Source organism: Ammodytes marinus (genome assembly GCF_949987685.1).
Source record: "Ammodytes marinus genome assembly, chromosome: 14".
NCBI lineage: Eukaryota > Metazoa > Chordata > Actinopteri > Uranoscopiformes > Ammodytidae > Ammodytes > Ammodytes marinus.
The window spans coordinates 5,414,675-5,429,093 of NC_137218.1; the positions used below are offsets into that span (position 1 = coordinate 5,414,675).

Sequence of the window (14,419 nt, forward strand, 5' to 3'; positions counted from 1 at the left end):
AAGTATTTACGAGATTCTTGTTGTTCTGAGTTTGTACCTTCATGGTTGAATGCACTTAATGGAAGTGGCTTTGGATAAAAGTGTCAGCTAAATCAAATGTAATGTAATGTAATGTAATATAATGTAATGTAATGTAATGTAATGTAATGTAATGTAATGTAATGTAATGTAATGTAATGTAAGGTTTAACATTGAGTGAGTTGGTTGGGAGCTTACAGCAGGTTGTGTAGGCCCAATAGACCCATCCCTCTGAAGTCTGTCTTGGGGTCGCTGCCTTGGAAACCGATCTCACACCACTGTTTAGAGATACGGCCGGTGAGAGGTGTGTCGGGACAAAGCTCTTTCCATAACTGAAACACACACACACACACACGCACACACACACGCACACACACACGCACACACACACACACACACACACAGACACACACAATGCATAAAACGAGAGAAGATTAAAAGCAATGTAGAAAATCCCAATGGAAATATTGATTGTTAAGAACCAAGTCAACTTATATCCACTCAAATTAAAACATGATGGCGGTATCAAACTCGAATCTGACTCTTTTTTGGTGCCTCTAACTTGAAAACTGGGGACTAGAATGTGACTTGGATTTGAGAATTGGTGACTTGCCTTCATCACTGTGTGTTTAAATTGATTATTTTCACACATTAAACAGCCCCATGGAGCCATGTGTGTACCTTCAGTAACATGTCCTCGTGTTCGTTGTTCTCACAGTCGTACGGTTCGCGGCGCAGTTTCTCCACCTCGGCCACCAGACTCCTGTAGCCCACAATCTGCAGCAGACAAGCCTGGAGAGAGATGCCCAATCTGGGGAAGGGGACAGGGGAGGAGAGGGGGTGTTAGTGCATGGAAGTAGTAGCTATGTATTCAAATTCTTTATTGGGAGGAGTTTCTTCCCCCAGGCCATCAGACTGTTAAACCAGACTGACAATGTAACTTAGCCCGACACCCAATCGTGCACTTTATATAGTTGAATTACAGCCAGACTGGTACATAAGAATTTCACTAGGCATTGCCCTGTGCACTTGTGTATGTGACGAATAAATACAACTAAATTTAACTAATCTAACTAAGTCAAAACTTTGAGATGAACCCATGTTGTTTTCTGTTAACATGCATGTTGCTAGCTATGGGGGGGGGGGGGGGGGCTTTATTCACATACCCTATGTTTCCATATCAGTTTACAGAGCCTAGGCTAGACTGGATTTTCGGACTGGATTTTTGTGCTACCCCCCCTGTTTTAGTGTGTATTAGCGCTGTACACTGTCACACAAATACAGTCTTTTGTTCTGAGTTATCACTTATAATAAAATCCATTTGAGCAGGCGATGGGTTAAATGCATTCATCAAGGTTAAGCTTAGATGTCACTACCAAGGAACAAGGAGGTGTTGTTTATTCACAGTCTCATGCTCACAGCTACTCTGACAGGGTTAGACAGTGGTGACACTTGATAGCATGTAATCCAGCACACAACACCCTGAACACTCAATCACAGTGACACACACACACACACACATACACACATTCATAAACACAAACACACACACACACACACACACAAACACACACACACACACACACACATACAAACACACACATTCACACACACACACACACACACAGACACAAACACAAACACAAACACGCACACACGCACACACACACAAACACACACACAGTAACACAGATGTGATATGAAAGGTCTCACTGTGGGTTGGTGTCGGGGTTGATCCTCTTCAAGGCCATGATGTCGTCGATGGTTTTCTCCACTTTGTCTGGGTGGACACTGAGAGCAGACTGAAGGCTCTACACAGGGCAAGAGGGAGGGGAAAGGAAGATGGAAGAAAATGAGTGAGATTAGATGTGAATAGATTTTAGAATAGAATATTATAGAATGATAATAAGAATCTATATTTGTCTAGAACGCGTCATACATAAAATGCAGATCAAAGTGCTTCACATGAGCCAAATGAATACAATACAAGCAACTAAAAGGCAAAATGTGTTTAAAGTAAGAGAGTCAAACCGATTAAAATAAATAAAAAGCATTATGCACCAAGTCGTAAAACTGAGCAACACATTTGTATTATATGATACATTTTTTATATTATATATTAAAAGTCTTGGAGAAACGTACCTCATTCTTGGAGTACCTCAGAGACGACTCTGTAAGGAAATGGAAAGGTTGCAAAGAGTGAGAGAGCTGCATACAGTAGCTTTGAAAGCAGCTTTATTTAGAAGCTAAATACTGTATATACAGGTTTTTTTTTGTCAAATTTTGCACAAATTTCAACTTTGACTGAGGGTGGACTGATTAGATTTTGAAGGTCAAAGGTTACTGAGACCTTACATACTGTGAGGTCGCAGTAACCTTGTTCCATAGAACAGCTTCTTACGAGCTTTACCTTCTTTAAAGCAATGTATTTTACCACAAAAAACACTAGTTTATACATGATGAACTAGAATCAGGCAGTATTTGGGCCCACCTATCTTGTGGGTCCTGCGGGCTCCCTGCTTGTTGTTGTAGCAGATCCTCTGCAGCTCACAGCGTCCCGTTAACTTCCTGACGACAAACTTGAGTCCGCGCCACAGACACTTACAGTACAGGAAGACCAAGAACTGGCTCACCACTCTGCGGGAAAAAAAGCATAATAAAAAAAAAAATTAAGAAAAGTTGATGGCCTTGTATTTGGGGGGTATTTTTTTCAGAGCTCTTGGGGCAGACATAGCTGATGTGCAGGTGTGGGTATTGGGGTTTTAGTTTTGGGGGTAGGGGGTAGGGGGTAGGGGGAGTCACATAGGCACAGGGATTAGTACACTCACAGATAGCTTTATATGTCATTTAGCATAGAGCACAGAATCCAAATTAACATATTAACAGCAAAGCAAGGCACACACACACACACACACACACAAACTAACACACAAACACACACACACACACACATACACACAAACACACACACACACACACACACACTCACACACACACACACACAAACTAACACACACACACACACACACACACACACACACACACACACGCACACACAAACTAACACAAGCATTCTCACACACACACACACACATACACACACACACACACACACACACACACACACACACACACACACATATATATATATATTTTGTCAAGCACAAGCAACAGGGATTAGTACACTGACAGATAGCTTTATATGTCATTTAGCATAGAGCACAGAATCCAAATTAACATATTAACAGCAAAGCAAAGCCGACTCGTGGTGACTTTTAATTTTTCCTCTCAGATTTTCTCATTTCCTATTTCATTAATCATCTTGTCAACTCTTAGATTTATCTTTTGGCCCCTCGAGAGGCCCTGACCCCCCGAGGAGCCACTGGTAAAAAGAGCCTAAGACCGTATCCACATTAAGGATTGACACTGCAGTTGAATAGAGAAAAACATTTTACTTATAGATATCATGAAACTTTGCCAGGACACATTAAAAAAGTTATTGGTGAAATAGCCAAACAATCTCAAAATGAACCAGTGATTCCAATTACGATGTTTTTGCCTGTCGTGTCTTGGCATACGTTTGTCTAAATGAGCAGAAAATAAAACTGTATTTGAAGAATGGATGGGCTGCCTTTATGCAGTGATGCTGCAGGTGGCTTTGTTCAGTGTCACCTTCACTGGTAGTTTCTTTGTAGCAAACCTATAAAGTGTTTGATTGCAGTATAATCTCGTATTCCTTCTTTGAAGGTTAAAATAATGACAAAGTGTCTATAAAAGCTGTTTAACATCCCGGTCTCATCCTCAGGCCTTTAGAGGGAGATGTTAATCATTTAGGAAGGTGGTTTTAGTGACATAAGGAGAAGATATTACTCCGTGATGGCGCTGCATTCAAAAGATTTATTCAGTGCAGGAAAATGTTATAAAGTCTATGCTAAAAAAAAACTGCCTGAGTGGCTGGCAGAGGGAACTTGTAGGTTATCTTAAGTGTAGATTGTGCTGATGGGTATTTCTAAGATTCATTGCAAAAGTTAGTTTTGATAATAGAGGACAGACACTAACATTATTTTCTATCTTGTTGCACACACTATGTTCTAGTGCTGTGCAAAAAAAATAAATTGATTCGTCAAATTATCGTGATATTTAATTTTGTGATATCTGTATGGATTTCTAGCTCCCCGCCAAAAATGAAGGTTTTAAATGGGTTGCGAACCTACAACCTTTCACTCCTTAAGATGTCGCAGTACAGCTATAGTTTTCACATAATGTATCAGTGAATTAATATGTAAAAGTGTGAGGAGCAGAGAGGAGCCGCGGGAATCATTTAGTCTCCACAGTTTTCTTAATGGGTCGAATATGAATTTCCCAAGACGCACGTCGCCATTTTCTTTTCTCAGTGTCACCTGTAAAAAATAGCTCAATAGCTTCCCTTTGATCTGCTGCTAGTCTAAAGCTGGGAGACGAGACGAAACGAACAACACACTGTATATATCACACACTGCTACCACCTTATGTAATGTCTCTATTTGGTTTCTATAGGGATTAAATAGCCCTGTTTATATTCTACAATTTAAGTGATTTAGACTATAAACTACCCAATATACTGAACTTAAGAGCTTTGGAAACCAGTTATTAATACATGCAAGTATAAGCCTATATTTTTTTGTTTTAAGAAATAACAATAATAGCAACTTTGAGAAGAAATGTAATGGCTTCCTGCAACTAACTATAATTTTCTGCCGATGCCCAAAACCAGACAATATTGAATTCACTATCACACCAAGACAACTCTCACATTGGAGGAACAGGAACCATTAAGGTAAGACACGGCAGGTAGAAAAGAAGAAACAAAGTATACAAATAGGTGTTGAAAATTGTTCTAATAATATAAACTAAACATGAAGAAGAAGCAATGTATAAGTCTTTAGAAGGGCCATTGATAAAATATATTGCACAGATATTGCTGTGTATAGGCCTATACGCTATTATATTTTGATGTATCCAAACCTCCGCGTTCACAGTGAACAGAAATAGACAAGAAAGCAGCAGAACTATTAATAGAGACACTGAAAGGAGACCACTTGCTTTCCACGTGCTCCATAATTAAGAGGCCTCTTTTCAAAAGCCGCCCACTCCAACCAGCTTCACACCATAACAACCACTTAGCGGCCACAAAACATCGTTATCGATTCGGAAGCGCTTGGGATTAAACAGCCTATTGTATTTTAGTATAAAGAGGTCTTTAGGCTACACAGAAGGACACACAGCTTGCTATGAATTCCTTCACGTTTTGACATAAAATAAAATGTAGATTTAGCCTTGCTTGCATCATTTGCAGTGATAAAATGGACTATTTCTTTCTCTTCTTACCTTAGAAAATGCTTCATCTTGTCCACTGTCGCCCCGCCCCCTTCAGGTGTCTATGGTGATGGTTCTGCGGAGTGGTGACCTGCACACAGAGACCGATTGATTTAATATATTTCCAATTAAATCACACAGTCAACCTCCAATCTGTTTCTACCAGCGTCAAAACAAGCATCAAAATTATAAACGAAGATGTGTGTTGAAAAAGGTTGTTGAAATGTGTCTGGAAGAGTCCGAAATGACGGAGCGGTCACTTCGGCTAGACTCGGCTAAACTCGGCTCGTCTCGGCTCAGGCCCCCCCGAATGCTTCGGAGCTGTCCGCGGTGCTGAACGATTAGAACGTGCAGTAATGTGTCACGTTTAGAATGCAGGGTGTTCTGTTGCTAGGGCAATAAAACAGATTACAGACTACAACACCTATTTCAAGCATTCATTTAACCCTTCAAAGACATTATCATAGCTAGAAAGCTGGATATAAATGCTCGTCTGTTTGATTAGCACTGCGTATAATACCGTATAGCAACAGACGACGCCTGTAACGTTGGCCGTGCATGAACACACATGCAATATAATCCATCCAAGCACAGAAAACATCGTTAACTCACCGGGGTTTTAAATAATAACAGGTCGAAACAAAGATGGAGTGCAGCGTCTTCAGTCCCGTTCACTCGGCTGTATTGGTGTGCTGCTCCTCCATGATGGTGACACTCACTGAGACAGACTGAGGAGGCGCCAGAGTCTAAAAGCTACAGCGGCACAGCGATGCAGCCAGAATACCAATCAGTCCACGCATTTATTATAGGCTACATCAGCTTGGTCCAAACTTTTTTTTTACTCATAACACTTTGAATCACAGTTAGATTCAGTTTAAAATGTAGCAATACGGGTCTTTATAAATATAGTCTATATCTGACAATACATTTTGTGTAGATAAAAGACCATGTTAAAAGTCAAAATGATTTCTATAGCACATTTAAAAACAACATCAGTAGGATATAAATGTAGGCATATTGTCATATAATGTAGCCTATAGGCCAACAGGGGCTCTTCGTGTGGTCTACACATAGGTGAAAATGTCACCATAAAGTGCATGCAAAATAGGAGAGGAAATACAGAGTTTCTGGGTTTAAAAAAAATATTAATCCGTCATAGGCATATTAGTTGTTTGTAACCTAACCTGTATGTACCATTTGGTGCCACTAGGGGCAGTATGACGCGCTATGGCTGTGATTTATCCAAGCTGATGAGGTCAGCAACAGCAAACACATGGGATAGATTCTGTAGCAAAACTATTTACAAATGTACATCTCTCTCTATCCATGTGTCTAATCAGTTTGTAAATGTGTATTACACGTATAGTAGGCTAGTATAGGCCTAATAGTTTTTCTACAATATTGTCCCATACAAAAACACTGCCTATTTTCCTAGTAGTTTTCTTTTATGTAAAATAACCAAACAGACACATTTGTTTCAAGTGTAAAGTGAATAAAATAGATCCAAAGCAAATATAAAAGTTTTTTTTAATGGTGAAAATGCTGCATGTCAACGGCATGATCTACTTTTGGCAACACAAGGCAAAGAAGACCATTTGATTTACAGCATATTTGGTAAATTACCAAAAAATAAACATTGTAACAGCATCATAGGCAACTTACTACTAAAGTAACATACAGCCCTGTGATTGGTCAATTTCAAAACAGTGACATAATACAGACAGTGGTTAAAAAATAAAAAAGATCAAATATATTAATGTAAAAAAGGAAGACGGGATTAGTTCTTTAGGACAATAAATACAGCAGGACACACGTCGGTGCAGCGTTTGTGTCTAACATGATGACATTTGGTACAAATAATGAAAAAGAAAAAAAAAAGGTAACAATCACCAGCAATGCAATAAATCACCCCAAACATTGCAAATTTAGGGGCTAAGTACAAGAAAACATGTACTTGTGTAACAACGTAAAAGTGATAGTGCCTCTCTCACAATAGAGAGACCGTCTTCTTCTTAAAGGTGGAGTCAGTGATTCTGGAGGACACTTGTCGTCAAAATCACTTTGACAAAATCATGGAATAATATCTCCTGTTTGCGCTGAATAAAATCCAGTGTTAATACACAGCCCATAGGCTCTGTAAACTGGCATGTTGCTAGCTGGCCCTGTGTAAACATACTCTTTGTCTACATGCCTGTTTACAGAGCCTAGGCTGTGCATTAAAACCAGATTTCTTTTCAGCGCACACATAATACATACAGGTAGCGCCTCGTGAGAAGATATTCACCGATTTGGAAAAAACTGATTGTCAATAAGCGTTCTCCAAAATCGCTGACTCCACCTTTAAGTTAGTCAGTCAGTGTTTGTGTCATAGTGCAGCCACGGCTATGCTAGTGTCTGTCCTCTGAGTGTCTGTAGCCAGCAGCGGGTCTGTGGTGTGCTCTGTCCTACGGTCAGTGAACGCCTCGCCCTCCTCAGCCTGGTCCCCCTCCTCACTAGCCTCGGGCAGAGCCAGGTACGTGGGCACGGCGTTAAACATGACAAAGCCCACAGTGATCACCACAAACGAGATGATGTACAGCGTGGAGAACTGAGGGAGAAAAAGAGAAGAAATGTTTAGGAAGATTTTCAAAACTTTCTCTTTATTTGAATAAAGTAGCTATGAGGAATAGTACACATCGAATTTTTGCGTGAAAGCTTGTTGTGTTTTGTATGGTGTATTTCAATTTCAATTTCATTTGAACTGACAGCTGTTCCTTGTGTGTTTTTGTTGTGCTTAAAAAATTAACCCTAAAAAAAACAAAAAAAACACTCACCCTTTGGATAAAAGCGGAAGTGTTTTTACCACACCACATTTGCTGTCCTAAAGATATTTGGTCTTTTTTTACCTGAATAAAAAAATATATAAACAAAAATTAACCCTTTTCATAACCCTCACCTTGTAGTGGAAGAGGAAGAGTCCACAGAACAGACTGAATAGATCCGCGGTGAGCAGAGAGAGGTTGACTGCTGTAGCGCTGGTCATCTTCACCACCACAGGCATGAAGCTGTACAGCGCGTACATACACAGAGCGTAGCCCGCAAACAGCAGCGCTACACAGGGCACAATGAATGGGCTTCAGTTAGGACTCTGTTACACTACTGTCGGATATCTAACACTCAGATGTATTTAATGTAGAAAGACAGAAAGTTAACTTACAAATTTTAACGTCCCACGTTATTGCTGCTACTGCATACGTTTCTAGAGCAGCTCTGAAATGACAAACAACAACAAAGTGAGCATGGCTTGGAAAAAATTTACTTTTTTCATACTTAAATAAAAAAAAAAATCTGTGTCTATTGTTAAGTATTGTCGAGTAGTTGTCTTATTTTGGTGGGGTGAGGCTAATGTGATGATCAGTACATTTAAAGCCGAGTTAAATGGCAAAGAGTGTTTTCATCTATCTTTATATCAGTTATATCAAGACAATTTTCTGTCACTATGTGATATACAATAAAGTTATTTGAATTGAGTTTGTATTTGTAAGTGAACTGACAATAAAGAAAATCTTTCCTGAATCTTGATGTCAAATATTCAGATTTTTTTGTTGTCATATATCAGATTAAATGATATATTTTTATATGATTTTAACACTTTAACCCACAGCTGTATTCCACTGATGAGGGTCCCAAACAGCCCCATCATCCCCAGGAACTCAATGCGGCTTCGGTTCTTCACCGTGTGCTCCTGACACACGTTAGACACCGCGTACAGCATGGCGCTAAGCAACACCAAGCCATCGCCTAGGATCACATCAGTGGCTGCACAGAGAGAGAGAGAGAAACACACCGTAGATTGTAACTTTTTTCAATTTAATAATAATAATAATTAATATTCTAAGTGACTTTGCTATGGTCTTAGGTCTCAATTTACTTGTTACAAGAACGTATGAACATCCTGACATTAAAAAGGTGCAATTCTGGAGAACGCTGTTGTTATGCCCCAGGGCAGCTGTGACTACTATCGTAGTTTACCACCACCGGGATGACTGTGTGTGAATGAATGGAACCTGGAAAACCTGTAAAGCGTCTTTGAGTGCCTTGAAAAGCGCTATATAAATCCAATACATTATTATCAAATTCCCTTTCTGTCAAAATCAAGATCTGCTGCCTGTTTGTACCGTGGGTGTGCCCGGTGTTAATATATGAACTAGGCTCTGTAAACTAGTATGTTGACATTCACGGACCAACCCACCATAGCTAGCAACGTTTACACAGCCTAGGCTTCCTTTAAGCGCTTACACAGTACAGACAGGTAATGGATTGTGAGGAGTTATTCACTGATTTTGACAAAAATTGATTTTAACAACAAGCATTCTCCAGAACCACTGACTCCATCTTTAATACAGATAGAAATTATATATATTATTTTTAAAGTCCCCTTACTGGATCCCTGGTCTCTCCCAGCCATGATGTCGGCCCCCACCATGGCTCCGACCCCCAGCAGACACACCATGACGGAGACAAAGTGCACCAGACGGTACCGTGTCTTCAAGAAGAACCAGGAGAGGACCATGAGCACAGGCACCACGAAGCAGTCCAGCAGCTGGAACACAGAGACAACACAATGACAAGCCAGCATTATGTCTGTTTACAGGTACATCTAAAAAAAATATTAATATCGTGGTAAAGTGATTTTTTCTGTAATTTAATTCCAAAAGTGAAACTTTTAAATATTATAGATTCATTACACATGAAGTTAAATGGATATAGAATAAACATACTTTTCAGAAGGTTAAAATTTCTGACTTTTCCATGATATCAAAGCCGTTCCGTCTCACCTGAATACTAGTCAGCGTAGTGTACTGGTAAGCTTTCACTACGGTATAGTTTGCCTCCACGTCGGCTAAACCCATCAGCAGATACTTCCACCACTTGGTTTTTAACACCTGAAGGATGTTTCTCTCACCTGTAGAAAAGAAAGAAAGAAAGAAAGAAAGAAAGAAAGAAAGAAAGAAAGAAAGAAAGAAAGAAAGAAAGAAAGAAAGAAAGAAAGAAAGAAAGAAAGAAAGAAAGAAAGAAAGAAAGAAAGAGAAAGAGAGAAAAGACTTAAGACTACAAAAATTAATTTTTTAAAGAGCTACTTTTAAATACTTTTTTTTTATTTACACATTTTTGTCCTTTTTGATTAAAAAATGTCCATACTGGTGATTTTGTTCAAAATAAAAATCGGCTTAGTTCAACAATAGCTTAATCCTGTAATCTATTTTATTCTTGAACCCTTGGACTCTAAAGCTCTAGTATATTTAGACGCTTGTCTTTTCTAAACCGATATCTTGGAAAGAAAAATACGGTCAAACTCTTACAACTCAACAAATAATCTGCCAAGTTCAAACTGATTATTATTTAGTTTGAATAATTACAGTATTTGCCTGATTGGTTTATTTTATACCTGTACCTAAAAGTATTCTAGTCTTGCAAGTGTTTTATGTTGAAATGTTAATTATATAATATATTTCTACCCTGTTTGTATCTATTTCTGTATTGTGTCAGGATGAATGTTTACTTTAAAAATATGTCTGAATTCTTTCAAATGTATTTATTTGTTAAAAATATACATAAAAAAATATTTGAGGAAAAAATGTGTCTGAAAGATGGGTGATGGGCAATGAAGAAGCAACCGGATAGGGAAATAAACAATTCATTCATTAATTCACTCATGATTACAGCTGGTGTTGCCATGTGTTTGAGATGGTTTGAATGTGCATTTTGTACTATATGTCCTAACCTTTGTGTGTGTGTGTGTGTCTCTTCCTGTCTGTCTGTTCCTGTCTGTCTGTCTCTTTCCCCTAACCTTTGCGTGTGCAGAGTATGGTTGTGTAGACCAGCAGCAGCAGAACGTAGTTTAAGAAGCTCTGCAGCATGGGCGTCTGCACCCCGGCGTCGGCCAGGTACTGACAGCTGACCGCCGTGCCACAGATCAACAGGGACAACACCTGACCCATTAGGATGGTCTTCAGCAGGCGCCTGGGGGGACAAAAAGATCATAGTGTGTAAGTGCATGGGTGTTTGGACACTTTATAAGAAACACCTATGTTTTAATATAATGTACAGTTATCATTCATCAATATATTTTTATTTGAAACAAAATTAAAACATTTAAAAGCAAGTTGACACGGCATACAAAAAAGGAAAAAAATAATAATTAATCCTATATGTATACAAAAAGAGCAGAATGAAACCAATGCTTGTTGATAAGTCTCCTCTGTTGACTCACAAAGGGGCTTTAATGGAAGAGCCTTACAGGTGGGCCTCAAGAGAAAGCTTTTGTTTTACCAGTCTATCTACATCCCACCTGTTCAACTGTGACCATGTGCAGAGAATACTACTTTCCCAACTACCTCTGATAATAAGAAAGTTAGAAGTGGGAGGAACTAAAAGTGTCCTGTAGCCCACTGGTGTCTGTGTATCCTTCAGAAGTACTGGGAAGGTTGTGCAAATAAGGCACTAAAAGTAACTACACAATAACAGTGCACACATGTCATTCCATGTGTTTACAGTGTGAGTGACAGCAAGTACAACACCAGGACGTGAAACTGAAACAGCTTAGTGAAATCATTTAAGTAAGTAATTTTCCTACCGCGATGTGTATTGTCTTTATGTCAGGTCAAGCCTTTGAGTAAAATTATATTTAAATTCAAGGAGATCCAAAGTGAAAAGACAGCTTTTCCAATAAACATTTTTAAAGTTACTGATTGCATGATGTTTACAAAGTTAATCTAATTATTGTGTATATATAATATAATATAATATAATATAATATAATATAATATCTCACCAGGTGAAGACGTCCCTGAGGTTGTAGTTGTACAAACCACAGGCGACCCTCCATTTCCCACACAGCCGCTCCTCTTCATGCACCTCCATTATGAGAACTAAACCTAGAGAGACAGAAAGAAAGAAAGAAAGAAAGAAAGAAAGAAAGAAAGAAAGAAAGAAAGAAAGAAAGAAAGAAAGAAAGAAAGAAAGAAAGAAAGAAAGAAAGAAAGAAAGTTGAAAACCTTAGAATTGGCCAGTGAAGGGCGCTACGGTGGCGTAGTGGATAGAGCGCGTACCATATCAGCTCTGGCCTTCGTTGCAGTGGTCACGGGTTCACATCCGACCCGTGGACCTTTACTAGCTGTCATCCCCCCCCCCCTCTCTCTCTCTCTCTCTCTCTCTCTCTCTCTCTCTCTCTTTCTTTCTCTCTGTCTCCCCATTTCAACTCTGTACTATCCAATAAAGCTTGGAAATGCCAAAAAAATTATCATAAAAAAAATAAAAATAATGTCCAGTGAAAAATGAGAGAATTAGAATTAGTGTCTTTCTTGCTCACTGTCTTCATCAGACTATCGAAGCAGAACATGGGACCAAATCTCCACAGGAATGTGATGTCCCACATAATAAGATTATATAGACTCTGGTGTCTCACTCTTCTGATTTGATAATGATATAATAAAATACATAAGTTACATTGTAGATTATACTTTGCCTGGTCCTAGACTCTAACGCAGAACTAGATATACACTATAACGTTTACCATTGTTTTAACCATTACATTTCCATTTAAAAGATGTTTTTTCTATGTGTATGAGGGGGTTTGATGGTATAGTTGCATATCAGCTACCACCACTATTATTATACTATTTGTACATTGCATTTTACAGTTTAAAAATCATGTTTTGTTGGTTTGATAAACACATATTGTTATATTGCAAAATGTGTGTCTAAAAAATATGAAGTTCATTAGTTTTTCAAGCATAAAGAGGATAAAACTCTGACCTAGCTTGTTTTAATTCATGAATGAAGGGATTAATACTAATTAAGATTTATTTTAAGATTTAAGACCCTTTTAACCCAAATCCACACAATCTTTCTAAGTACCGGTATGTCATTTTGGGAGTTAGTTGCATAATAAAGTAAGCAACTAAATAGAGTTGGGCATTTTTGTCAATCCAAATTCAAAAATACTGTCATTTATTTAACACATTAAATGCCTTTTAAGACTTTTTAGTATCTGTAGTAAATGTCAGACTAGATTTTTGAAGGATGTATATGACATTTTAATACCAATTCATGCATTGTGTTAAAATAAGGTCTAGTAACCCTGAACAAATTACAGTTACAGTCCACCATAAAAGTATTGCATTCTCTTCCGTATTGACCATATGTTAGCATCAAAACATGAGTTACACATACATATGTTATATTATTTCAAGACTTTACAACATAGGGATTCAGACCGGGTCAGACATCAAACGAACTGTCTCGGTCACGTGGTCAGTTCCGCATAGGATACAGTGTTGCACCTTCAACTTCTCTCACTTTACATTGTGTGGATTTACATGTTTACATTAGGCGTTGGCGCTTTTAAGGTGATCAGGTGAGAACATTTAGGACATTTTAACCATGATAAGCAACATTTATGACATTTTAAATAACCCGAATTTGAAGGCAACCCTTAATAATTCGGAATATGAATTGTATTGTGTCAAAGAATGTATGAAAGACTGTAAATAAACACAGAAATATAAAATTATCACTTTTTTCAAAGCTGTTTGGTTCGCGCGCGACTGACAGCGTCATTGATCGGTGCTTCCTTGAAGTACAAAATAGCTGAATTTAACCTTAACCAAAGTACACGCTGTTTTCCAATGAATTATGAATAAATTAACTGTACGTACGTTTTCTCCTTCAGTCATGGCAGGTGTCGGGAGATTATCCAGACGCGATTAACATCCATTTCTTTCCTAAAATCGCTCAAATACATCAGATCCACGAGGGTCAACCTCTCACTCAACCTAACCTCGTGCTGTGACGCCCCGCCCCCCTGAGCGCTGATTGGTCAAAGCAAAGCTGAAGGATTTCTGTACAGTGCGGTCAAACTTTATCTGGTGCTGATGAGAATCTAAACGAGAAAAAGTTATACTATACATCTCTGTAAAAATACCATGTTACAGCTACAAGTCCACGACTGAGAATTATATTTAAGGTGATATTTTGCAGTTGAATATGTTAAAATAAATAATAA

The 14,419-nt window shown here is 38.5% G+C and overlaps 2 protein-coding genes across 3 annotated transcripts in view; both read right to left on the reverse strand.

Moving 5' to 3' along the window:
- The window catches only part of elmod1 (ELMO/CED-12 domain containing 1), a gene marked incomplete at both ends in the record, with an annotated part of 10,539 nt that extends 5,137 nt beyond the window's left edge, over nucleotides 1-5,402 (reverse strand). For both annotated transcript variants that reach the window (XM_080041144.1, XM_080041143.1), the window contains 6 exons: nucleotides 217-350; nucleotides 700-829; nucleotides 1,732-1,829; nucleotides 2,161-2,189; nucleotides 2,510-2,655; nucleotides 5,386-5,402. In XM_080041144.1, the coding sequence (XP_079897270.1) occupies nucleotides 217-350; nucleotides 700-829; nucleotides 1,732-1,829; nucleotides 2,161-2,189; nucleotides 2,510-2,655; nucleotides 5,386-5,402 (554 nt within the window). The remainder of the gene's footprint in view (nucleotides 1-216; nucleotides 351-699; nucleotides 830-1,731; nucleotides 1,830-2,160; nucleotides 2,190-2,509; nucleotides 2,656-5,385) is intronic.
- Nucleotides 5,403-7,149: 1,747 nt separating this feature from the next.
- On the reverse strand, nucleotides 7,150-14,189 carry slc35f2 (solute carrier family 35 member F2). The gene is made up of 9 exons (XM_080040630.1): nucleotides 14,073-14,189; nucleotides 12,188-12,290; nucleotides 11,204-11,376; nucleotides 10,191-10,318; nucleotides 9,796-9,955; nucleotides 9,015-9,171; nucleotides 8,570-8,622; nucleotides 8,309-8,463; nucleotides 7,150-7,960 (listed from the first exon to the last, which is right to left on the reverse strand). Exons 2-9 carry the CDS (start codon nucleotides 12,274-12,276, stop codon nucleotides 7,739-7,741), a joined length of 1,137 nt encoding a protein of 378 aa, XP_079896756.1. The 5' UTR covers nucleotides 12,277-12,290; nucleotides 14,073-14,189; the 3' UTR covers nucleotides 7,150-7,738.
- Between the last annotated feature and the right edge of the window lie 230 nt (nucleotides 14,190-14,419).